At 44.5% G+C, this 26,760-nt stretch overlaps 1 protein-coding gene across 6 annotated transcripts in view; it reads right to left on the reverse strand.

Moving 5' to 3' along the window:
• The window catches only part of RAPGEF6 (Rap guanine nucleotide exchange factor 6), a 106,802-nt gene that overhangs the window by 75,061 nt on the left and 4,981 nt on the right, over positions 1-26,760 (reverse strand). For all 6 annotated transcript variants that reach the window (XM_085237023.1, XM_085237022.1, XM_085237019.1 and 3 more), the window contains exons 2-5: positions 11,714-11,784; positions 11,068-11,124; positions 10,498-10,581; positions 1,451-1,520 (exon numbers count right to left, since the gene is read on the reverse strand). In XM_085237023.1, coding sequence (XP_085093149.1) covers positions 1,451-1,520; positions 10,498-10,581; positions 11,068-11,124; positions 11,714-11,784 — 282 coding nt within the window. The remainder of the gene's footprint in view (positions 1-1,450; positions 1,521-10,497; positions 10,582-11,067; positions 11,125-11,713; positions 11,785-26,760) is intronic.

Below are 26,760 nucleotides of genomic sequence, written 5' to 3' on the forward strand. Positions count from 1 at the left end.
GGCCTGGGTTGCAAAGGCCCACAGTGCTCATCCAGTTCCAACCCCCTGCTGTGTGCAGGTCACCAACCAGCAGCCCAGGCTGCCCAGAGCCACATCCAGCCTGGCCTTGAATGCCTGCAGGGATGGGGCATCCACAGCCTCTCTGGACAACCTGTTCCAGTGCCTCACCGCCCTCTGAGTGAAACACTTCCTCCTAGTATCCAACCTAAACCTCCCCTATCCTTGTTTAAAACCATTCCCCCTTGTCCTATCACCACTCACCTTCACAAACAGTTGTACCCCTTCTGTTTACACGCTCCCTTCAAATATTGGAAGGACAGCAACATGCTCTGTGGAGATGATACTTCTCTGTGTGTATCTTCGCTTTTTTATTTTTTCCCATTTGGTTGCCCAGGTTTTTGTTTGGGTGTTGTTTTGTGGTTTGTTTTTTTAAATACAACGACGACAATAACGTACACTTTGCCCATGGAAAATATTTCATGTAAACCAGCAAATCCACTTGCTGCAAGTGAGTCACTGCCAGGAGGAGTGACACACTTTCCACCTCAAGCAGCACCTGCACCAGTCCGTGGCACTTCTGCAGGACACAGCACAGTGGCTGTAGGAGCACCTGGAGCAGCAGGTCTGTAAGCACAGAGCTGTGCATTTAGCTTGTGAGTGAAAATAGTCTAAACAGTTGATCTGTTTAGAACCAGAGTGAATTGTTCTCAGCTCCATCAGCCTGACGGGCCTCCAGCAGACAGGAAGGCACCCACGGGGCCAGGCAGATCCCTGTGCCACAGTTCGGTGCAGGAGCTCACCTGACAGAGCAGACATCTGTGCACACAGCATCTTTTAATGAACACATGAACTTGGCAATGTTTGTAAGTATTCTCAGGAAGTGCAGTGGACATGGAAAAGGTCGATGGCAGCGAAGCTGAAAGCCTTATCCTTCAAGCTTGGCTAAGCATCCTATGCTCCTTCAGCTCTTACTTAAAAGCCTTCACACTATGTGGAATTGCAAAGCTGAGAATAAGAGTACCACTTCCCAGCAGATCCAGCATTGCTAGCCTGGACAGTAAAAAGCAATGAATCGGGAGGTGAGGATGGAAAATAAATATTCAATTAAAAAAATTAAAAATAAATTATTAAATAAATTAAAAATAAAATATTCAAGATAGCAGTCTACTGCCCCACAACTCAGGAATACTCAAGTCGGCCCTAAATGATAAGCTTTTGGAACTCAAATAAACATGATTTTGGAAGGAATGAGACAATCATTCTAATCATCACCATCATTTACCCATCTAGATTAAACGTATCTAACTGAGAGCAGCCCTAGGTGTAACTGAAATCAAGGCAGTTTTGCTGCAATTTTATAAAATACTTCACAATAAGCTTTTTGCTATAAGACAAAAAGAATTTGCAGAAATCAGCAATAGATTAAATACGTCTGAAAACTCTGCCTTACCACAATCATTTCTGAAGGCTCCAGTATGATACATTCGCATCCCCGTTTTCCTCCAGACTGCTTGCCAAAACTAGACAAGGACAGAAAGAAATGAAAAAGAATGAGACAAACAGCTCAGCTCATCTTTTCAGTAATAAAAGTAATCAGCTATGGCGCAGACTACTATACTCTGCAAAAACAAACAAACAAACAAAACAATTGGGTGAAATTATTATACAAAAAATTCCAACATAACAGCATCATTAACATATTTTTTTAATTATTATTTACTCAGTCCCTCTCATCGCAGGCTGTTATGTAAAGCTCAAATACAAAGAACACTCATTCCTAAGATCACTACTCTTTGCAGATGCCCAAACCCACTCAACGCCTCCAGCACTGGCTGCAGACTTTCTGTCCCAGCTCAGCCTGTGCCACACAGCTGGGCTCAAGTGAAAGCCTTCCCAGACAGACAGCAAATTAAAAAAGTCTACTTCATTAACAGCATCCCAACTGGATTAGCAATGCTGTAGCTGTAGCTGCTGTGTTACAAAGTCAGGCTGCCAACAGCAATCAACTTCTAACGCATCAGCAGGCAAAACAACTGAAGAATCAGCTAACTTGAAGGAAAGATTGATGTTTGCATTAAAACAGGGCTAAGGCAAATCCAGAGATGAACCCTAATAAGTAGATGTGCTTTGCTGATTTCTGCTATGGTTACACTTGGAAAGCACATCTGGAATTTCAGCCACAAAGCATTTCAGTTGCAGCCATCTCTATAGAAAACCTTCCCTGAAACACCACCTCTGTGCAGACCACTGAAAAGACCTGTGCTTATAAGCTGCACTTTAACATACAAAATCTCATCCAGGACATTTGTGTTCTCAGGAAGGGAAGTGAAGCTTCAGCTCGTTCCAGCCAATACATTATTGGTGCAGTCCTACAGGCTGGCTGTCAGGATAAAGAACTGCAATTAGCAGAAGCACCGCAGATTAAAATGTCAAGTCTTGATTTTATTAGTGATTTACTGAAAAAAAAAAAAAACAGTAAATGAAATAACTGCTATGAAGTCATACTGGAATTTTCTCACGCTTGCTAGAGGCCAGAAAAGCACAGGTTTCACACTGAAAATTGGTATTTTCCACACATGTAAAGCAAGCGACTGGTAGCTGAAGTTCTCACGACTTCAGTCACTTGAAAAGCATTCACTCATGCTTTTGCCATGCAGTGTGAGCTTCTGAGCATCTGCAGTACATCAGATCTATTCCTCCACAAACCAAAAGAGAAAAACAAAGTGAAACAAACCAGACTTCTGCAGCACGGCACATTTGCATTGGGGAAAAAATAAGCTGCAGTTGTAGTTTTACTTCATACAACAAAAAAATTTAAAAGAGTAGATCTTCAGATGGAAACCTAGAGGTGTTATGTGCAACTAGAAAACGTCTGCATCCTTTTAAAGCAGAAATAATCTGTTAATAATAATAATAATTCTGGTACTGCTGAGTTTCCCTCTGCTTCTGTCGCAACATTTGTTAATTAAGCAATGATGGTGCACAGAACACGATAGGAAGAAGACTGCTTCGATCAGAGGTCAGGCTCTGGCACTGCCCCTTCCGCTCCACCAAGCACTTTACAACAACCAAACACTCACAGAAAGATTACATTCCAACAGCAAAACCCACCCTGCAGATCCTAAGGAATAAACGCCTCATGTTTACCAGCCAATAGGCCACGTTTAATTGCTTCCTGGCACGCACCACGCCACGTTCTCTCACCAAGCTGAGACGTGGGCAGTTTCCCCAGCCATTACATTCCCTTCAATACACATAACCAGAGTCCTAAATCTACACGTCTTTATTCCATAGCTGCCTGCTGCCAGAAGATTCAGCTGTATGAGCCGCATCACGGCTCTCACAACCACACTGCGTGCTCCTGTCGCTTGCTGTTCACCTATTACATCTGCACCAGCAGCTTTCAGACACTCTCTGGCCTGTGACACGGCCACGTGAGCAACATCTCCCACGTAAACAAAGGCAGCTTTGTTTACCCTCGCACGCCTTGGCCGCCACAACCTTGCTTTCCTCCTCATTCACTGCTATTCATAATTAAAAATGCTTAAGCAATGGTATCACATGAGAAAGGAATGCAAGTTGAACCGGCGTGACGTCGTGCATTGACAGCTAATGGGGATTCAGGCCACAGGATCAGACTGAGCTGCCGACACGTGAAGCACAGATAACGTGGTCCTCAGCAGCTGCTGTGCCCCTCATTCCAGCCACCCCCATTCTGCAGCACGACTCCCTTGTACAGACAAAGCCCCACACAAATAACACCCAGCTCCAAAAGCTCGGATCTGCAGCACTTGAGCATCTGCTTGACTTCACTGAGCCAAAGGGACCAAAGTTGGTTGCTCTCCCAGGAGCCTCCCATGAAGAAAGGCTGAGGGAACTGGGTTTGTTTTAGCGTAGAGAGAAGGCGCTGGGGAGACCTCAGTGTGGCCTTCCAATACTTGAAGGGAGCGTATAAACAGGACGGAGAATGACTGTCTACAAGGGTGGATAGAGACATGACAAGGGGGAATGGTTTTAAACTGAGACAGGGGAGGTTTAGGTTGGATATTAGGAGGACGTTTTTCCCCCAGAGGGTGGTGAGGCACTGGAACAGGCTGCCCAAGGAGGCTGTGGATGCCCCATCCCTGCAGGCATTCAAGGCCAGGCTGGATGTGGCTCTGGGCAGCCTGGTCCCAAAACAGAATTTTCTGATCTCACATCTGATTTTCATATCTCAAAGCCTTCAATTAAGAGATATCGAGCATCTTATAATGCTGTATTTTCCAGGAACTAGAAAATCAAAGACATTCTGGCTATGTAAGCTGACACCAAGATTGCACAGTTATTGATGATTTTCAATAGTTACCTGCAGCAATGTCCTGCATACTGACACAGCAGTGCAAAGTATACCAAGCAAACAGCTTGTAATCTGCTGCAGATATTTTGCTTTAAATGAATATTCTCATCCCAAACTGCCTGCCTGTCAAACAGCTTGCAGGAACACGCAGATGAAGCCAAATTGTACTTTTTACCACTGCAAGCAGAACCCAGTGACCTCAGACCCTGCCTGCCTCAGTAAGCCGCCTGGGTTTCTGCAAGGCAAAGACATCTCTCACCAGGAATGCACTGATAAGGTGCATAATAAAGGAAGTAAGGTCCCCTTGTTAGGTTTGGGTTTTATTTGTTTATTGTTTTTTTTTTTTTAATTTGTTTATGAACAGAAGCTTTTTTTCCCCAAGTCAGAGCTCATCTTCATTTGAAAATCACTTTGCTTTCCTCAGAGCACCTCTTAGGCAAAGCAGCTGCCCAGCAAACAGCCAGCATACCTGCTGCAAGGTAACTGCTGCCAGGCCCAGACGTCCCCATCACCTTTCTCAGTTACTACCAGATGCACTACACAGCACTGCAAACAGTTTGGAACATCCATCTATATTACTGAACTCCCAGTAGAAATACTCTAAGCTTAATTTCCTTGTAATTGGCCAATAAATAAGAGAAAGCCTGCATAGTCTCATGATATACAGTAACACAACTGCAGCGTTTGCATGGAGAGAAGGCAAAATCCTTCCTTCTCATCCATGGTCACAGTATGTCGGTGCCACTGACACAGAAATCCTCACAGGAATTACTGCCTTCTTGAGCAGCTGCAGCACTGCACTGCTGCTCACTGCATTTCCAACTGCTGGACAGCCCCTATGCCTTTGATTTGCAAAATAAAGTAGGTAGGGAATTAAGTTACATGAATGTAGATCAGAAGTTGTATCAGAGAATCAGACTTCTCTATAATCTTCCCAAGTGAGGAAAAAAAAAAATGTGAAGCAACACATAAGGATTTAAATATTTCATTTCTAATGGATAATTCAATAGATGAGCTAAAGTCAATAAAGGGTTACTACCAAAGTGGGTTTTCCCCATTTGTGTTATTTCTTTTTAAATTGGCAAATGTAGGTGCAGAGTTTCCAAGACACCATATGCTGTGCAGGTCCTGAGCATTTCAAAGTAACTTAATTATAAAAATATTACAATGTTTAATTCCATCAGAAAATGGTTTAAAGGAAACTTGAGACCACAAGGAGTACAGCTGGATGCAGAATACCATTTCCCATTAATGCTCGATCACCATAAAACCCTTCTGCATTAGCTGTCAATAACAGCAATGTTTTGCAGGCTTATCTCTCAAGCTGGCTGCAAGTTGTAACTGAGGACAGTTTTGAAGGCTGTGAAATGCATTACAGGCCCTCTAGACGCCTGCCCTACTTATTGTGCTCAGGATAAGCTGACGTTCTGAGGCAGCCAGCACCTTACCTGCTACTGTCAATGAAGGAAATTACTGGGGTTGGTGGGAGCTGTGGACAAGATCATGCCATCATTTGGTTCTAAGTAAGAGATCTGCACAGAGTCCTATGTATTCTTTTGGCTCTTGTAGAAGATTATTCTGTGCCAGAAGAGATGTGCCAAGTGCTCATCTTGCTCTGCAACACATCACAGCCTTCTCTCTAGGCAGTGCCTGCAGAAAGCAGCACTCAGCTGTGGGACCAGGACAGAAGGTCTCAGCAGTCATCAGAGCCCAGGCACAGCTCAGACACAGCAGGACCAGCCAAGGCAGGATGCCTGGAAGGATGGTCAGCAGCAGAAAGATGCCACTATGCCTTCATCAGAGTCTGGGAATGCAGGAGCTCTGAGCTGCTCATTCCCTGAAAGGCACAAATCCACAGTTTGCAGAAGGCAGTCGTACAAGGTTTAGGAGTGAAACTGATTGCTTTTAGATGATACATTCAAGGTATAAATATATTTGAAAACAAAATGTTAAGGTGTCTAAAGTACAAGAAATGTAAGTTGTGCAAATAGCAAGTCCTTAATCCTCAGTTCTTATCTACCAACACTGTAAAAGCACAGCTTTGGGAGCACAGAGAACTGTAGCACAGAAGAGACTGAAACGCTTAGCAGCCACTGCAAGCTGCAAAATGTATTAAAAGATTGTTATCTACAAGAATTAACTTTATAAAAAATAAGCTAAGATAATTTCAACCTAAGCCACTATTCGTAAAGCCAAAGTGGAGTTGCTCTTTCATTATGACAATTTTCTTTAATCCAAGCATTTGGGGTGGATTTTGGGTTAAAAAAAAAAAAAAAAAAAAAGACTACTTGTTTGTAGGCAACAAATGCACCACCTGAATTTGGGATAATGACACCAATTTCCTCCACCTGTGAAATTTCAGAACAGCCATTTCTGAATTTCTTGGAAGGGTCAGGAAAAGAATTGTTTGTTTTCAAGACACATCTTGAATGTTTCAATACTTTGTATTTTTCCCTTAAAGGTTCAATTCTCACAGCTGTAGGAGGTTGTCATCCACATAATTGGCTTCAGAAGTTCCTCTAGGCCCTTGATACATTTCCTACGGATAATCTTGCTGTGAGTAATCTCCTTCAAATATCCTGTTCAAATGAATTATCTTGATTAACAAGCAAGGTTAACAGAAAAACTCTTTAACTTGCTGACACGATTTTCCTTCCACAAAATCCCCCAATACTGTTCTTTTGTTCTGGCCATCACTTTCATGTTAGGAAGAATACTCTTTTCCTACTGTACCAAGCGTACTGACAAATCCATTCTCCGGGCAATAGGGTAATCAAAATTGGGCCATCTTAGTACCTGCTATTAATGACTGATTTGCTTATACTGTTTAAAAAAGAAAAACAGAGTCTTACAGGGCTCTTATCTTCGTCATCAGATGAAGAACAAATTTTATCCGACCTGCACACAAGTCTTAATCCTCCAATCTTCAAGCCAATTACTGAATTACAGCTTGCACAGAAAGCCTCTCCCAAGCATCTGCCCCAACTCACTCAAGAGCCTACAGAGATACACAGGCAGCTGCCTGCTTCAGCTGGGCTATGCCTCTTTCAGGTCTGAATCCAGATATTTTACTCTTTAATGATCTGCAGAAGGACAGGAAGGTTTTCCCGAGCTAAATATCAGAATGGTAGATAACGGATGAGTAGATAATGGATGAAACAGGACATGAAGAAAAGGGGAGCCTGGCAGCATCTCATCCAACCGAAGCAATGGTCTACTGGAGCCTCCTCCACCTGTCAAGGTAGTGTCCTTTCCCTGTCATCTATCCAGCCAAGTGTTGTGGGAAGGGAGCAGGAAATTGGCAGCAGATCTTCCCCTTCTATTCACATTTACGGAAATTGAAAGTATCTCACCAATAACTGTAACAGCAGTTTTACACATAATTATTAAACACGGGTACAAGGCAGTTAGTTGGAAACAAAACAGACAACAACCACAAGAAAAATGGACACATACACCCCCCATAGGAGGTTTGTCAAATGCTCCAGAGCTAAACACACAATTGGAATTACCACATCAGTGTTACAAAAGGATAATTGGAAGGGAGTGACCACGAGCCACACACGAGGATCGAGTTGCCAACTGAAATCCATTTGCTGACTATTATCTGTCACAGTAGATGCTTCTGTCCACCCAGTTCTTTCAAAATGAGAACTATTCCAGCCTGGCTCATGACCTTTTCAGAGCACTAGGAGGTCTCCATAAAGCCTAATTTCTCATCCCTGGTATTTATAGCCTGCCACACATTAAGGATTCTATTTTGGTCCTCACCCATTTTCCCCAGGGATGCCTCAAGGGAAGGCCTTACATTTAACACCATCCTGCATCACTTTTGTGCAGATGACACCTCTCTCCAACCTCTCTCATCTTTGCTCATGTGTTGACACATTTATTCCAGACCACACAAATCAAATAGCTGAAAGCTAAGCAGGATGCCTTCCAAAAAGGCTGCTGGCTGGAAGGACATCTCCACTCCCTTCAGCATCACAGAACACTTCAAGGATGATTTAATTTATTTATTTATTTATTTATTTATTTATTTAAAGCAGCACAGATGCATCAGTATACTGAGCAATGTTTTCTTCCATACAGTTTATGTCACTGATATGCAGGTATAGCATCATATGCTCATTAGGCAGAAAGTGCATAGCATCGAGCTCCTTATCCAAAAATGAATTACCTGAATGGACAGATGTCCTGTCTTTTAAAACCAAACTCTCTGCCTTTCTTTAGGGCAAACAATATTACTAGGGTTGGTTAGGCACTTTTCTTCTTTAAAAAAAAAAAAAAATCAAAGCAATACTAAAATGCACTGAGAGATTCTGGAAGAAAAAAACAAAAACCAAGCACATACACACCAGCAACATAATCAATTCAGGAAGTCAGGTAATTGTCATTACTGTTACCAACTTCCTATTCAAAGTTTGAAATAGCTTTTCTATTCTTGAGAAGATGCTTCACACCTCATGATGCACTCTGGGCCATTTCCACTGTTACTGCTTAAGCAAAAACAACAAAAGAGAAGTAAGCAAGGAAGAAAATGATGCTTTTTTGTGTCCTATCAAAAGGGGCATTTTTTTGTAATACCCAAGGGGATGAGAATGAAGGCAATGCTATGTTTTCTTAGAGACACAAATTTGAGCCTCCTTACAGAATGACTTGGCTAGGGACAAGGAATAATCCATAACACCTTATGTTTCCTTAAATGTAATTAAACAGTGCTAATTATAGTTACGAAAAGAATAGTACTACATAATCCAAGCACTCTTTCATTGAAAACAGCTTGCAGAGCATTGGTGACTACAAATCCCTCAACTACAAAAGTGTTACATGAGGCATTCAGACCAAGGAAAGCAACCAAACATTATCATACTTCACTTCTCCATCTGAGATCCTGGCTCCAGGAGGACCAAGCGGGACTGGTTGGTTGGTGCCACCAAAGTCAAAAGCTTTGGGGGAAACAAAAAGATTCAGATAGTTTCAACATCTTTTTGCTCACCTTAACTCTTCACTAATTAGCTATCCTTTTAGTTTGTCTAATTGTACATGTCTGCGTTTTCACTCCAAACCTTCAGCATATCAAACATCCACTTGAATTTCAATTCTTCATTTTTCCTCCTCCAGTAAAATGAAAACACAGGCAGGGAACAGGTTGGTTATTTGAAAGAGGAGTGTGATCCCTTTCATGTGCTCTCAATGCAAGAGTGGACAACACATCCCAAGAGCTACACCATTTAAGCCATAACTTGCCAGTAGTTCACATAACAGAAATTTGTGACCCCTTTTCTATCTAGCAGCTATTTTTCCTCATTACCCATTATATAGCTGTAATGCTGTAAACTAGCAACAGCAGAATTCTTTTTCTTCTTTAAAAAAAAGAAACTTAATGATGTAGTTATGTGACACATGCCACAAATTCAGAAAAACAACTATCTTCATATAGGCTTTAAGTAAATCTCAGCTTGTTACATCCTCACTTCTGGCACTGCTGGACTCCAGCTCAGTTGCTGGCAGGAGATGGAGCCCATCACACAACCTTTTTTTTTTTTTTTTTAAGCACTCCTGCCTATCCTAGCAGCACACTTTCAAGATACAATGAAACAAACACTGCGTGATGCACAAGGTCAAGCACAGCATCACAGCACAGCAAGGTCCAGCTCAAGTGAGATATCAAGCCTCAGTTCAAGCACATCCCAGCACTTCCTGTGCTGCAGCTCTCGGGAACCAACACTGCTGGCCTCTATTCACTTCCTTCACACAGAAATCACAGAAGCCATTAAAATACAGCCTCAAACCAAGGACAGAAACTGCATGATCTACAGCAGTGTTTTTGAGACAAGGACCTTTACAAAAAAACAGTCATGGAGAAGGAGTGATTCAAAAGGCCCCTGAGTTAATAAGCCAAATACAAATTCTCTCAAACTAAAAAAATTCAGCCAGGCAAGACTTGGTGGTTGGTGTTAATGAACGAAGGGTGGAAGGGATTTAAATGAAGTTAGCAGAACATTTTTGGCCACTGCCCAACTTCGGGGAAAAAAAAAAAAAGAAAAAATGATCTTAAAAATTGTATTAAAAAAAAAAAGTTACAGTAGCATCAACATTGGTTTGAAAACAGATCTTGACTTGACCTGGAAAAAACAACCAACTACAATTTCACCTACCTGCAAGGTGGTAAAAACATGGAGTCCTTCATGAGCACAGACCCAGAAAGCAGTATGTACCAGCATCTTGCAATAGTTTCCGAACTGTAAGAAAAGGCACCAGAAATCATTGCTATCGACCTTCTCTTTACAGCAGCTCAAAAACACATTACACAAAGTGTCATCCCAGCAAAGCGATGGCTTCGTGCTCGGCAGCCAGCGCCAGGGGAAGAGTGCCACCTGCTGAGCATCCCCACCACTGCCACCAGTCCCCGCTCCTCCCGAGGTGCCACCACTGCTGCCAGCCCCTCCTGAGGAGCCCAGCCTGCTTTTTTGCATTGCTTTCTTGGTGCACACAGCCACACCGCAGCTGCCAATGGAGCCGTGCTGCCAGCTGGTGGGCACCACCCAGGCACCAGCACTGCTACCCCCAGCTCTTGTCAAAGCTCTTGGCCAGCCTGACCAAGCTGATGTGTTGTAAGCCTTGTATCTACAACTGCTAAAAGAGGAAACGATGTATTACAGCATGCATTACAGCGGTTTTGTTTACACTTCTGCTGGAGAACTCCCACCAGCAATATGTGTACTTACCAAAAGAGAACTTGGTTGCCTTTGTACCTCTCATAGCGAGCGCTGGATGACATTATTCTGAAGGAGAAGATGACATTTAATTTCAATGGTAATCCCCAAAGATCATAAGCCATTAATCACCACATTTCAGCAGAATCGCTTTAAGGCTTTAAGACCTCAAACTCAACTATTTTTGTTCTAAATAAAGGATGTGCTTCACCAGAAAATTCAAATTATTACGGTGTTCTTCATTAAGCAAATAGATAACGTTCAGCTTGTTCTCTAAGTGCTTAAATCACTCCTACACGTTGGAATTAGCCATAGCAACAGAACTGAAGGCACTAAAATACTTCCAACGCACTTTTTGTGCCTTTGTTGGCCTTCCATTTTGTGTGTTCTGAGATCATCTGGATGTCTGAAACAGTCAAAGGCATCTGCAACCCGGAGCTAACATGGGGTACTTCCTACACAATCCCTTGCAGACAAATGGCAGTAAGCCCTGCCCTCATTGTCAGCAGAGCTCATTAGCTTGCACTCACACAGCACTGCAGTGACACAGCTCACGTTCTGCCACCTCTACGTGCAGGCAGAGAAACCCCTGCTCACCTCCACAACACACATCCCGACAGCACCTGTGGCACACAGCTCCACTTCCACAGTACTTTACCTCAGCTGATGCTCCCTGAAGTGTGAGAGTATGTCCAGCCCATGAAGGAAGGAGTAGATAGTATTTAAGTCCTAAAAAGAGAAAAATAATAATAAAAAAAAAGATGTGAGTAATTTCATTCACAGCATCTAATCACTTCTGCATTACTTTCTCCAATACCGAATTAAGTTCCACAGCCTCATAAGAAATTGTATCGATGCTCACAGCCCAGCTCAGCAGCCCAGCTGGGATGCACAGAATGCTCACACTTCAGCTGCTGCAGCAATGGCTGCACAGTTACCTGAGCAAGGCTTTGAAGCAGCCTGCTATTAAAATACCTCTGAAAATATGATGTACATGAATGGATACCGCAGCAAACGCACTATAACAAGCAGTATGACTTCTCATATTGGATGAATAGCACCACTGAAATGTTTTAACACCTGTTTTAAAGAGGGGAGAGATTAGGCAATTCTGTAAAAATGCTTTGCTAATAGCAAAGAACGTGAGAAAACCTAAACCATACAGCACAGCCACCGCAGTGCAGAGGGCTACAGCACCTTTCCATAACACGGTACAAGTGACATTTTGCATCCATCTCAGACCCAGCTGCAGCACAACAGGCCTCTGGCTCAGCCCAGCGCCAGCAGCTCCTCCAGCACACTCTGACAAAGGCACAGAGCACACAGGTTTGGATTCCTCTCCCTCCTCCTGCTGCGAGGGCTCAGCATCACAGAGCCACCCGTCAGCAGCCACGGACAGAACCAACTTTCTTGAAGCAACAATATTCCAACGTGCAGATGATTCCACGTGAAAGACAGGACTTTATGCAGAATGGGTAATTAGGAGAAACAGCAGTTTGAGCTCCTCTCTGCACAGAATTCTCTTTATTCACCAAAATATCTGTGCTGTTGGTACAGACCACACGTCAAGGGAAGCTCACCAGGGCCATTCCTCACCTGGGTTTCTGTCCTGAGCAGGTGGGCTGCTGGCTTTGACACACACAGCACATTGTTATATACCACTGACTCTCCAGCTCAGCCTCAGAAAATATGCTCTGAGATTTCCAGCACTGCATTTATACAGCATTTGCAAAAGAGAAATCAATATCAATGCTAGCACAAAAATTTACAGTGGGTTTACTTTAGGAAAGTTCTTTGGCTTAATATCCAGTGTTTAGAAATATAGCGGATACGGACTGTTGTACCAAATGAAAGGTCAAATGTAATTGCAGGCCACGTAAAACCAATAAAACTCCCACTTTTTTTCCTTTTTAAATGTCATTACCAAACCCATGAAAGTTAAACAGAAGGCCTGAATGCTTAACATTCATATCTACAAAGCTAGGATTTCCCACCGCCCAGCCTCACTGCAACAACAGCTGCCCACCACCACTGCTATGAGCTGTTTAAGCTGTGTGCACAGAGCTGGTGCTCCTGCATCGCTCAGGCTGCATCTCCAAGAAGTGACCACATCCTCAGGGCAGCTTTGCCCCGGAGCAGGGCAGCTCCTCTCCATAAAACTGAGCATGAGATCAGGAGCGGTTACTTTAAAAACCCGATGTGAGCTGCAGCACCAGACCAACACATAACCACAGCACAAAGGGCAGAGATCACTCCTGCAGACAGCCATGGCAGAAAGTGCCATAAAAGCAATGATCTCAAAGTGCAACAATAAATGGCACAGGAGCAGAACTCAGAGCACTCCCTAAGAGCTTGCGGGCAATCTCTGCCAATGTATGAAATGACTGTTAACAATAAAGCAATTCCACCATTTGCACATGGACCAAGATCCAAGTTGTTGGGGTTTTTTTTTTTATTTTTTTATTTTGTAATGTGCATTTTTAGAGCTTTTAATCACCCTGAAACTAAAACATCCTTTAAGTAGTACACCCCAACACGCTCTTCAGTCTTCAACAGACAGCTGCCCGCCCTGGTTTCCTTATGGAGGGATCTGCCCATGTTTTCTGTCCACCCAAGTGACATTACAAGGGGCAAGGAGCAGCAAGCAGTGGTTGTGAACGCTGCCAGGATGAGCCTGAGAGCCATGGGGGCTGGGATGCGGATGCTGCAGCAATCCCTGTGCTATGGGCACCTCCCCAGCGTGCCGCAGCGCCGCCCGCACACTGTTACTCACCCAGGAAAGCTGCTGAAGCACAGCTCACCCCTGTCCTAAGGACAAAGGGATTTCACAGCCTTCTTTGAGTTTGAGTTAACTTTCAACAGCTTAACATCCACTCTCAGTAAGGAGTGCCCCTGCCACCCAGGCAGCCTGAGGCTGTATCACATCCTTCGCCCTTCAATCCATGGAGAAGCTGTAGGGGTTGGGATGGAGGATCCAGGGACAGAGCAAGAGGGTTTCACCTACAGAGTTCTGCTCTCAGCGTTTTCCAAACAAACCAACCACAGCTCAGCCAGCACAACTGCGCTCTGTAAGAAGCACATTCACATGCTGTAGGGTGGTAATAAGGTTTCCAAACCCTCTTGGGGTGCTAAGGGTGGAACTTTGGAACGAGGATGAAATTACTGCATCAGAAGTAAACATCAAACAAAAAGCTGATGTTCTGCATGATGTGACCCCAGCCAGGTGTTCCAGTAACACGTAGTCATTTTAAAACACCAAGCAGGAAATCTGTTCTGTTTCGAAGGAAAGCAGAGTAAACAGTTCCAACATGACCTCATTGTTGTGCATTCTGATAAATCACCCCAAGAGCCATCCTCAGCAGTCACAGAGGTACCAAGGAAACTGAGGAAGCCATAAATCCCTCTACAACCCTTCTAGCACTGCCCAGCACATTGCACACAAGGGCTGAGGAAGGAGTCCCCATCACAGCTACACCTGGAACACCATGCAGCACCAACCCAGTGCTCTGGGCTTCAGATGCCTTCAATGAATAAACTGGTATGAGGTTAAGGGCTTTGACATACTCTGGGACAACAGCTGAACGTCTGAATTAAAGTAGTTATTTAAAATGTCTAGATTTCAGTAAAGCAAACAAAAGCAGTTCTTGGGAAACAGACAGCAAGCTGCCAGCAGCTCTCCTCCAGCCTGCCTTGCCTCACCCTGCAGTGATTCAGCAGGCTCCTTATATAGATTGAATGCATCTTTCATTAGGAATCCCATCAGCCTCAATACAGACTTTGTCACCTGTAGGGGGTGCAGCAGAAGAGAGGAAATGTTGCTCAGCATGGTTTATGGTTTTCATTGCTTCCCTTCCTGTTACTTCACCGAAGGCTGGAATCCGCACCGTTTCCTTTACTCCCTGTTTAAGGCCAATTGTAAAAATAGTCCTCCCAAATTCTTTCCTGATGCTGTAACACTAGAAATAAAAACACAGAAACATTCTCGAGCTGCCTAACCCACGTTCCATATATTCAGAGATCGCTGTGGCAGAGGCACTGACCCCAGGACGCGCCCAGCTCTGTCCCTCACATGGGAACAAAGCCATCCCTTGGCTGGGGGACCACGACAGGACAGGGCATGGCTGCTCCTGGCCCCCACCAGTACGTGCCCTGCTTTGTGGCAAGGCTATTTAACTTTATTAATGTTTACACGTAAAATAATACTGCCTTTGGGTTCTTCCTTACAGCTGGGCAGCACACCAAGAGCAGCAATTCCCTTTAAAGCATCCTCCTGCTTAGCTAGTGGCCTTTAAAAGAAATGGATACACAAAGCTTAGGCGTTAGTAGGGAGAAAAGATGGATCACTCAATCACACAGCATTTGCACAAGACAGCACAGCTGAAGGAGCACTACTAAGGAGCAAAGCACGTCACACCACTTGATGCAAGAAATACCAGAAAATCCAAAAGCCAGCCTGAAGTGCCTCTTGTCCAACACAGCAGCAGCCTTGAATTGCTCAGCCTGCTCCCAGTGACATCTGTGTGAAGTGAACTGGTTCAGCTGCTTCAGAGCTACACAGCATTACTCAGGAAGAAAGCAGAATGTATTTCATGAAGAAATCTTCTCTCTAAAGAAGAGCAACAAGCGAAACCTCCCCGGTCTCAATTAGCAGTCTGCTCACTCCGGGCGTTTATTTAAGAAAAGCTGAGCTTTCCTAGGATCTTGCTAAAAAGCCCCAAACTGTTTACGATGATTTTATAGCACAGCATCACTGCAGGCAGACAACAGAACAGCTTCAGGTGGCCAAGGGGCAGCCTCCTCACGTACCCATCTATCAGACAGCTCCAGGTACTGGCCACATTAGGACATGACACCGGGCAACATCCAGGGCTGTTCCACCCCCACGCGGCCCGGCTGGCACACACTGCTCCTGCCCACTGTGCCACCCTCATCCAGCAGGAACAGATACAAGGGACAGCATTTCTGCTGTGAATCCAGGAAGTACAACTGACAGCATGAGTTAATGCACAGCCACCAATAGGAAACTAAAAATCTGGCTTCAGTTTTTTTCTGGGCTGTCAGAAGTAACGTTTGCAGGCCCTGGATTGGTTTTTCTTTCTGCAAACGCAGCGCGTCTCTCAAAGGCGCTCATACAGTTTCCTATGTCTTAAATGCACTTGCATGGCCCCAGGCAGACTTCAGAATTACATTTCACCCCTAGGAATAGAAGTATCCTTAAGACAAGTTGAAAAAGACAGATCTGCTTTAAGAACAGAGGCCCCAGAGCCACCACTACAGCTTACTTGTAGACAGAAAGCATTGCCATGCGACTGCTCATTTCCAGGGAAAAAAAAGAAAAAAGAAAACCAAAAAAATAAAGCAAAGTTCTTCTACATGGAAATAAAACAAAAAGTGTCTCTGCTCCCCAGCAACTCCCCCACCCAGAACAGATAAACAGCCTCCACCCATGAACCCTGGACCGTGATGATAGAAGACTCTGGTAGAAAGAAAAACACTTGAAGAATGAGGGAGGGAATTTATTTTTTATTATTGTTTTTATTGCTGTTTCATCACACTGAGTCAGCACTTCTGGAGCCCTCGCTTTGCACAAGAGGGAAGAAAGAGTAAAAACTTCCTTTGGGTTTTGCAGAGCAGATCCTGAGGCCCCAATTGCAGAGCCAGGAGCATCAAACAGCACAGCTCCAAGGCAGCAGCTCAAAGGGCTGTGGGTATCTGATGCATGGCTCTTATCAAGGCTCAGAACACACGTGCAGTATGGAAAGCTCCTTTAAGGAAAACACTGCTGTAAAGCTACCATGCACTCATTACTTCAGTTTTAGTACAACTTTCAGATTTTTATGTTGAGCTCAGAAAACCAAAAGCAAGCTGAGCTCACAGCTCAATCGCATGGGAAGCTCAGAATGCCCAGAATTAGTCACAACACTCACACCTACCAAGGAGCAGGGGGTCCTATCAAGTGTCATTCAGTAAGAAACTAAAGAACTCAAGAGCAGCACTAAGCCAACAAGTGAAAGGAGAGCCTTCAGGCTTCCAGGTCAACCCACACTTCCTAGCCAAGCAGCTCACTGCTTGTCACTACCCGCTGCCCCCAAATAGCAGTACTTGGGTTAAACAGGCTTTGTCCCAGCCCCAAAGACACCTGTTTGCCTGCTTCACAGTGAAACTAAGAGGAACAGGTTTGAAAGCACTAGGGGAAAAAAAAAGAGAATCAGGTAGGGAGGGCCTGAATTCCGAAACGCTGAGGAAGAGGTTATTTTATAAAAAATTTGGCACAGGAACCCGGGGACAAGGAGAAAGGAAGCAGATGATGAAATCTGAAGGTCCATTACTGACAGCTCTGAGTGCCTGCACACAGCTTGTTCCACCAAGCACCTCAGCACACGGTGTGGCTCTGCTCATCCAGCAGAGGATTTGCTGCTGCTGCTGCTTCCCCCTCTGCCCTGCTGGAGCTGAACTCAGCAGCAATGACATTCACTGCTCCATCTACACCAAACATCCGTCACTAAGCTCTGTTAGAAAGACTAGCAGGTTGAACAAAAACACTTCAATGCAGTTAGTTCCCTATAAATTAACGCCAGGAGTTTTACATAAATGGGTAAGTATAACATGTAGTTTTTATAACAGTGTATCTATGATTTTGTCATATATCATTAAGTATTTCTTTGTGAAATCAAGGAAGCAAAGATAATGTCTGTAAGGAAATTAAGTTTTGCGTAATAAATAATACTGAAGTCAACATGAGATCTCTTACCAATATTGTAACTTGAGTCACCTGCTCAGATGCGGGCAATGGAGAGGAACCCAGCTCTGCAAACTGTCTCAAAACAGCTTGGTACACCGGGACAGTATTAAAGTCATCACACTGCTTCCAGTTAAAATACTGTGTTTTCATTCATCATTAATGACAAGGCATCAGCAGAGGTTGGGGGCAAAAAAGAGAAGATGGCAATTGCAAACAAAGCATTGCATGAAAAGTAAAGCTCTCTCACAACCTCTTTCAATTAAACCAGCGAAGGAGTAAAAGAGAAAGTCAATCTCCTTCGTACCCACAGTAATGCCATTAGAGATGAGAAGGAAAGCAGCAAGGTGCCGAGCAGCAGCTCCTCCTGAGCCCTGTTGGAGGACCCAACACATGGGGAGCAACCACCATTCTGTCCCAGAGAGAAGCTGCGATTATCTGAATGCTGATCCTGATAGTTACATTCTAATACAGCTCCAACAACACACAGGTATGTTAGCACTTCTGTATGTGTATACACACACATCCTTAACAGAAAAAAGGTGAATCAGTAGCTCTTAGCACCCTTGCCTGTAGGGACACAAAGCAAGGCAGGTTTACCCTGCTGCCACACCTGAACACAAACCACTGCAGCAGAACTCAGAATGCTGACAACTGGCTGCTGCTTTAAGGTCTGCTGCTGTGGTTCTCAGCAGTACCTGCATCAGAAACCACAACGGAGCTAAGGGATCTGAGCTGAGGAGGAAATTTAATGATGTAAGTATATGAAGAAAGGTTTGAAGCCCACTCAATGGTAGTATGAGAGGGTACAGGTATCTTCCCTAGTAATTACAAATGATCATTTAAGCATAAGAACATAAAATTAAGGGGCCATGTTGAGCAGGAGATGCATGGAAGGTTCTTCAGCCAGCTCAGAGCAACCAAAAATCAGAGGCTATTTATTCTTACCTACACGGACCTCAAACCAGCCAAATCACAGCTACACCATTCCAGTGAAACCACAATCACCACCAATTTGCAATGCAACATCCCCGGGGATTCCTCCATAAGATTCAACAGTACTCACTATGGATAGAATGAACCCACTTTTAAACATCAGTATCTCAGTGTTGAATAGATAACTTCTGCTTGCTACATTACCATTATTCACTGCAAATGAAAAAACATCCAATGCTAACTTAATCTGAGCCCCAAACAGGTTTCCAGAAGCAGTGCCATGCATTAAGACTCAGGTTTTGTTTTTTTTTTTGTTTGTTTGTTTGTTTCATCAGCCCATGTTGAAGAAGATAGGCACAGGGTGAGGAAATGCAATGCCGGGGCCAGCAACAGAATGCTGCAATGCAGCATTACAACACATCTCTGGACAGTTGTGCATGTGACAGTAGAAATGGAGAACATATACACCCCTCCAAGAGGAACAGAAGGATCCTGTATTGCAGCTCGGGTATTTTACCCAATACAGCTGAAATTTGGGCACCTATATTCTTAAGCAGCACTCACTCACAGCACAGCAGTGCTCAGTGGGACAGCCAGCCCTCAGCAGCACCTCCTGGGGCAGGACCTGGCACCCACAGCCCTTCTTCAAGGCACAAGCACCCATGACAAATGCTTGAAGGGGGAAAAAATAATAAAAAAAATAAAAGCATCGTTAATGTGCACCATATTGAATGCTTAATGCTGTCACCTCCAAATTCTGTGTAGCCATACTGGCAGGATTTGAGAGATGTAAAGTAAGGGAAGTTTCCAGCCTTTTTAAGAAGGTAGTCATGCTGCCACCAGTCACGCAGCACTGCCCAGACTGCTTGCTGCAGGTCTGCTGTGCTCCATCAGCCCCTTTCAGGCAATGTGCGCAGAGAAAACCAACAGCACTTGTGAACACCACCCACGAGTGGGTCCTTCGCTTCTGTATGAGGGCTGCCCAGCTGTAAGAAGGACCACTGTGTCTTCCACAGAGTCCTGAACCAAAGACTAAATGCAGCTTCTAAAAATTCAGAGTGCAGCAAGTCAGAAATGCGAGCACAGCCTCCTCTTTCTTGGGCAATACTTACAGCATAATGGTGCCTCTTGTCTGATGGAAAAAAAGCAGCAGAGGGACAGCCAGGTTCCACCAGTGAGGTTTGCAGGGCAGATGGGGTTACATACACTGTTGCTTCTGTCTTGGAAGTCGTAATTTTATAGATAGAGCAGCGATATGAAAACAGAGCTTTTCCTAAGCTTAAAGCTTTAACTTGCATGCTTATGTGGGCTTTCTTGCATTGATGGGGCTATTTTTGATAACTTTTGTTATTAAGGCCAGAAAAAATACAATTAAAAATGCTGTCAAAACGTTTCTTTAGGGAGGCAGGGCAGGATGGCATAAATTCACAGGACATCACAGCACAGGAAAATCTCAAATGGAAGAAGGTTCTGGTAGCAGGCAGTGACAAGACAGTGTTCTTCCAAAATGCTGATATAGTTGGATATAGTTGGATTAGATGAAGATTTTCAAATAACTACTGACCTGTGGCTCACAGATGAAGTAATTATTAGCCAATAATTGGGAATCACAGACTTACAGTAAGAAGAAAATACTGAAGCGTGATAATTTAGTTGTCCAAACGTTCCTACCTTGGAAACTGCTTCCACACAGCTCTTAATCTATGCTAATAAGCCCCCTGCACCTTACAGCTCACACTCTGAGCTCACATCCAAGTCTCATCTACACGCAGAGATCCTGTTCACAAGATGGATCCTGGAAACTGCCAAAGAAACGTGGCCCACGTTCCAGAGTACAGTTGGACAACTGTGCACAGGTCACAAATGACAGGCATGCTGCATCCCACCCTCAGCTCGCTGTCACGTTTTCTCACTTCTTCATTTACAGCAGCACTGTCAATGACAGTTTATTTCAGTAAACGGGCAGAAAACCCACCCACCAGGACAGGAGGAGCTTTAGGCTCTGTTCCCAGCAAAGCTGGGCTGTCAAAGCAGCTATAGAGCACGGGGGGGGGAAGGACCACCTCCTGCAGAAGTACCAGACAGCCCCACCAGCTCAGCAACCCCATAAGGCCTTCTGCAGCCACCCTGTGGGTCACGTGTAACATCAGCTACATGAGAGTTTGCTGAAGGAAGCATTACCAGCACAAATGGAAGCAGCAAGTTTATTGACAGGAGGTCAGTAGCCTAACACAGGACTGCCAGCTTCCTTCCTACTTCAAGTGGGAAATAGGAACAGAAACTCCCTCTGCAACAAGTTGGGAAGACCACTTCTACTTGGCCAAATCAAGGCAGCCTATCAGTAGGCTGTGACAAAAGCATGAAAACCTTCCCAGTCAATGTCCAGCAACAGAAGTGATTCAAGGCCTCACAGCTCTGAACACACAACACACAGTAAAGGCAGAACTCGCTCTCCAGCTCTTGTAAATGCAAATTGTCCAGGTGAAACGTATTATCACAGCCCCGGAATTCTCTCTGAAGGAATTCCCAGTTGGACAAAGAGTCAAACTGTATGTGCCCACAGCACAGTGCAAAAGTCCTTTCTCTGCAGACCAAGAGGACCAACATTTATTCATCAGATTGTGGAGGATGGGACTGCTTAAGTGTCAACATTTTACAGTCTTGTTTTTCCCAATTAAGAGATAATTCTATTTATTTATTTATTACTTTTTCTGCTACAATTTGATGCTCTCTTAACATGCTAAGAGATAACCAATAACTAGCAGAGCTAATGAACCTAGAGAAATCAGACACAGGATGCCAAATAGTTGGCGCATGCTTCCCTGAATTAAGAGTATTCTCAAAATACTGTATTGAAATCACCAAAAGGAGAAGCAAGGTGAATCACGGTTTCAGCAGACAGAGGAAAACCCTCTGTACTTTAAGCCCAAGGTCACTGGAACAAGACAACCTCCTAGTTATAGGAATAGCTAGAGTGAGAATGCAGGCATTAGCAAAGCAGCGTTATGGCAAAAGCAAACCTCTTATGAGAAGAGCCATCAGTGTTCCTGCTATTCTTTACAGATCTATTCTGTAATGTACTTCCCAACAAAAACAAGTTTGCACGTGTGGAGTCTGAGAGAAGAAACCCTGCAAACTGGAAGCTGACCCAGAATGTTCAGTCCTCAAGAGCATTCAGCTTCTCTGCCACTGACAAGACCACCACAAGCCACTTTTTAATGCTAAGAGACTCATTTCCACCCAGATATTACCAGCTCTTTGCACTCCCAGGATGGCATTACCAGCACACTTGTGTGCACAGCATCATCAGCCAGCACAAAGCCAGCCATGGATGCTCAAGGCAGCAGTATGCCATAGATGCTCAGTGACTGCTCCAAGGTATTGCTGGCTTCCCTCCTGGGAAACAGGGCCTGGGCACAAGTGGGCACTTTCCCTTCCAGTTTCCTCCAGCAGCACACTTACTATTTCTTCAAGACTGAGCATTATTTTTTATTTGTGCTGCAGACACCCAGCTGGCCTTACATAAAGCGATACAAGAATCAGTTTTGTCAAAGTTAAGTATTACAGAAAGACTCCTTCTAAAGCTTACAAGAAGTGAGTTTTGCTGTATTACTTGAAGGATGTTCTTTTAAAAATAATTACATTTTTTATGATGACTTTTAGTTAGTGTGGTATTTCAGGGTTTAATACCGTCTCTGAGGAATTAAACCACCTACACATTTTGACTGCCTGCCCTCCACCTTTTGCAGTTTTGGAGAACAAAAGCAGAACAAAAAAATGTATTTTTCTTCCATTTGGCAACTTTTCCAAATGCCAGCAGTACTCGCAGTTCTCTCCCACCCCCCTCCACACCCTCTTCTCACCCTTCCTTTCTGTTCCAGCATCTCCAAGGAGTTTCTATTGCACGGTTAGTAACAAGGCACTGGGCTGGTCTTTTAGCTCAGATTAAGTTTTGTAAAACACTTACTACATAAAGTCCCTGAAACTCATTGTTTAAATTCAGATAACACCATAGAAGGGTGGGTTGTTTTGTGGGTTTTTTTTTTCCCCAAGGTTACATTACATATTCAAATTTTAATTCATCAACAACAACTTTTTCTTAAATAATTACTCCGCAGATGTAACTAAGTGCATGTGCATGACTCCACAGCATGAGGAAAGACAGGCATTAAAGGAATTAAGTTCAAGAAAGAATTCCAGGACTGCCTGATAATTTCTGGTTTCACTCCTACAGCTGTCACAGCTGCCATTAAAATGAGAAACCAGTTTTTCAGGAACAGTAACTGGAAGCAAGGATAGGAAAAGTCATCTTAGAGTAACACCACTTCCAATGCTCCCTGGAAATCACTGAGAAACTCTGCCCCCTCGATGCACTACTTGCTGCTTTAAGGATGTTTAAGATTTGGATGATGCTGAAGCTGTATTATCTTGTGAAAAGAACCAAACAGCTTCCTAGGGGAAAGCTGCAGGGAGCAGTTATCTGCTCACCAGCCCGGCACCCAAAGCCACGACCCTGCCCACCCATCAGCAAGAGAGCACACTGTCACTCTGCAGCACTACAAGTCTCCACTGACAGCAATACTCAGAAAACAGGAGTTGTTTCAACCTCCTACAAGCTAGATTTACAGCCATCTTATCGTCACAGCTTAGAAAAACGGGCCTTGCAATATTTTACCGATTAACTCCCTGACCCAGTCTGCAAAATCCTTTCTGCTGAGCCCCCAGTCCTCCATTTGCTGTGAAGATGATCAAGATGCAAGCTGCTGTCATCTCTGCTCCTCACAGCTGGGAGTCTTGGGATGCAAATCGCCACTTTGGCCAACAGCTTGAGAAAGATCCACAAATACTCTCTGCGTGAGCTTCCAGCATTCTCTAACAGCCCCACAGTGAAAACAGCGAGGCTCTGTTTTATAGTAACAGCCCAGCTACAAAAGCCTTGCTGACAACTGTACTGCAAGGCCAGAAAACCCCAGAACCACTGAGCAGGTCTTCGAAAGCCAGAACAGAACACAAATACACAGGGAACAGAAAATAAATACACAGAATTGGATGGATGGGCATCAGAACACCAGCGGGTGAAAGGAGAGAGACTTTGGGAAGACTCAGTGCTCCCAGAGTCGTCTCACAGGAAGAGTGAGAGCTTGATGTATTCTGGAGAGATTTAATTAGGGATTCTTACCAACACCCACACCAGTTTCTCAAATTCCTCTAACCCACCAGCACTGAATCAACAGGCACAACGCTAATGAAATGGAACCAGAATATTTCCCTGTGCTGGGACGGTAACAGAGTGCGAAGCTTGAAAAAACAAAGCAAAGAAGAAAAAAAAAAAAAAAAAGAAAAAAAAGAAAAAAAAGAAAATCAGAGCCAGTTTCAGGCAGAGCTGTCCCTGCACGCACCCAGGGCACACAGAACGCGAGGTACCAGGAGGCCCCAGGCTGGGGCCCATCAGGCCGGCCCCACACATCACACCTGAAAGAGGCTCAGAAAATAGCTTTAAAATAGCTTGTTGTATATTCATATACCTGAAAAGGTAGCTAAACACCAGACATATGGCACGTAACAGATCCCTGTCCGTACACAGGGAGGCACAGTGCAGCCACACCAAGCCTCCAGCTGCGTGGCCCTGCTTCCTTCAGATGCACCACGAGCAGCAACAGTGGGATGGGGGGGAAAAGCAGCTTGTCTCTTTGCCTAACGATGCACAAGAGAAATACTGTGCTCTCCTAGCACTGGCTTAAGACTCTCAGATCCCACAGCCTCATCTCAAGGCATGCAGGAAGCCACAAGCCCAGCCCCTGCCCAACGGTACCGCTGGCCTCGCTGCCCAGGCTCAGCTCCATCTCAGCCCATCAGCTGAGGAGCAGCACCACTTCCTAAAGACAAAGGAGACACCTGAAGAGACCCCAAAGCAGAACCGTGTTCTTCCTCCCCACCTCATTTCCACCAATCAAATGGGCAGCTATGTAGAATCATTAAGGTTAGGAAAAAGAAAAAAAAAAAAAACAACAAAAACCAAACCTCTAACATCAGCCCCAACCCAGCCCACCATGCCCACTGAGCCATGTCCCTCAGTGCCACACACACCCTTCTCTTGGGGAGTCAACATCCATGGAGGTTTTCAAGGATGGTGAAGAAGCTTTTGGCCTTGCATGCACCAAGCCCAAACCCTGAACTTTCTGCAAACAATGCCAACACACGAGCCATTGTCCATGGAGTTATTAGCATGCTGTAATTTGATCTCCTCTTTAATACATACATGCTCCATATAGCACACTTCCCATTACATGCAGGAATTCGTGTGAGTCACAGCACAGAGCAGTTGGGAATTCTGCACCGAGCAGCAAACTCAGCTGGTTCAGGCTGACCACCGAGCAGGCTGGAACAGGCAGGAGAAAAGGGCCAAGGAGCCAACTTACACTGAACGACCCTTCAAATTCCGTGCACGCAACCCAAAAGCATCACCTGTAGAAGCACCACCTGCACCCTTCCACTCGCACAAGGCCGGAGGTGAAGACGCTCCATACTGCAGTGCCAACAGGAGCGGAGGTTACAGCCTGCTGGGACTCAGGCTCTGCACACCGAGGAACGCAGCAGGAATGCAACACTGCAACCCTGGCTCATAAAACAGCACAATTGTTATAAAAGCAACTAGTCTCAAAGAGCTCAGGCACCTACACTCACATTTCCACCTGAGTCTGTTTCACTCCTGCCCCAGCAGTCCTACCCAGGGCTGCTTCCTAACACCTCACCCACAAGATGGGTTGACATGGAAACTGATGCTAAAAACAAAGAAAAGGAAAAAAACACCACCCAACAAACAGCCGTTATTTGCTCCACTTGTTTCATATTAAACACTTTGTACAAGGGCATTTGTTAAGACAGAGTTGAAATTTAAGGAGCAGCTATTCATTAATGCCATAATGACACTTCAGCAGAGCCAGGCTACATACAAAGTCCTGAAATCTGATTTATTTGCCTGGAATCTAAATTTGACTGCACTCAACAAGCCTTAACTGTTAAGAAAGCTGGAAAAAAATACTTATTTCCTCAAACCACCGGCAAAGCTCCCTTGCAGGTACTGCAGACAGACAACAGCTGCAGAGCATCCACGCCAGACGCCCTGTTCTGCAAACACGGCACTCTGTCCAAGACTCAGAGTAACGGTATTTGCATCCGAGACATAAATAATCACAAGGCTAATATGAGCAACACTGGAAGAACAACAAAAACAAGCTCAATACTTGGTCAAAAACAAACAAAAATCCCTAAGAGGCATTCAGCCTCTTACAGAGCAGTATTTACACATTAACATTTGGTTAAAAACTGGTAGATGCTCCAGTGCTCTAAGTAGGTTGCTCCAAAGCAATGCCTCATAATTATTTCCATGGAAAGTACAACAGATAGAAAGAGCACAATTTGATACAGCAAGTTCTCTGCTACAAAACACTCTTTTCAACACCACTGGCTGTGCATTTCTGCCAGCAATGAACAAGAGCTGCATGCTGTGCTCCAACAAACCTGCCCCAGCAAACCCCCACTGCTGCACCATCCACTGCCTCGCTGTGCTGACAGCCACTGCTTGGTCTCCAGAAGAGTACTGAAACCCACACCACATCAATGAGCTCTTCTGGCCAGGCCAAGAAGCAGACAAACCAACTGTACTCCCCAAGTGAGAAAACAACTGAAAAAACACAGAAAAATGCCACTAATTTTAAGTGAGACTTCGCACTCCAAAAAGGCATGAATCCTGTACTCAGCCACGACAGATTAGCAATGCCAGATAATTTCATTATCCAGAAGAGAACTGTTGCTGCCAGCCCCAGAAAGGGGACACTACACACCACCTGCACCGGCCAGCAATACCTGCACTGACCTGGCTCTACCCGGATTGTTGGAATGAAAGATGGAGAAGGATCCATCAGAGAGTATCGCTCTCCCCCATCCAAAGACACTGAGAGCTGTCAGCCACCAACATGGCTTATTGTTTCACAAGGCTGCGTGTAAAGTATTCATAATTATATTACAAC

The sequence above is a fragment of the Meleagris gallopavo genome, chromosome 15 (genome assembly GCF_905368555.1).
Source record: "Meleagris gallopavo chromosome 15, MGAL_WU_HG_1.1, whole genome shotgun sequence".
In the NCBI taxonomy this organism is placed as follows: domain Eukaryota; kingdom Metazoa; phylum Chordata; class Aves; order Galliformes; family Phasianidae; genus Meleagris; species Meleagris gallopavo.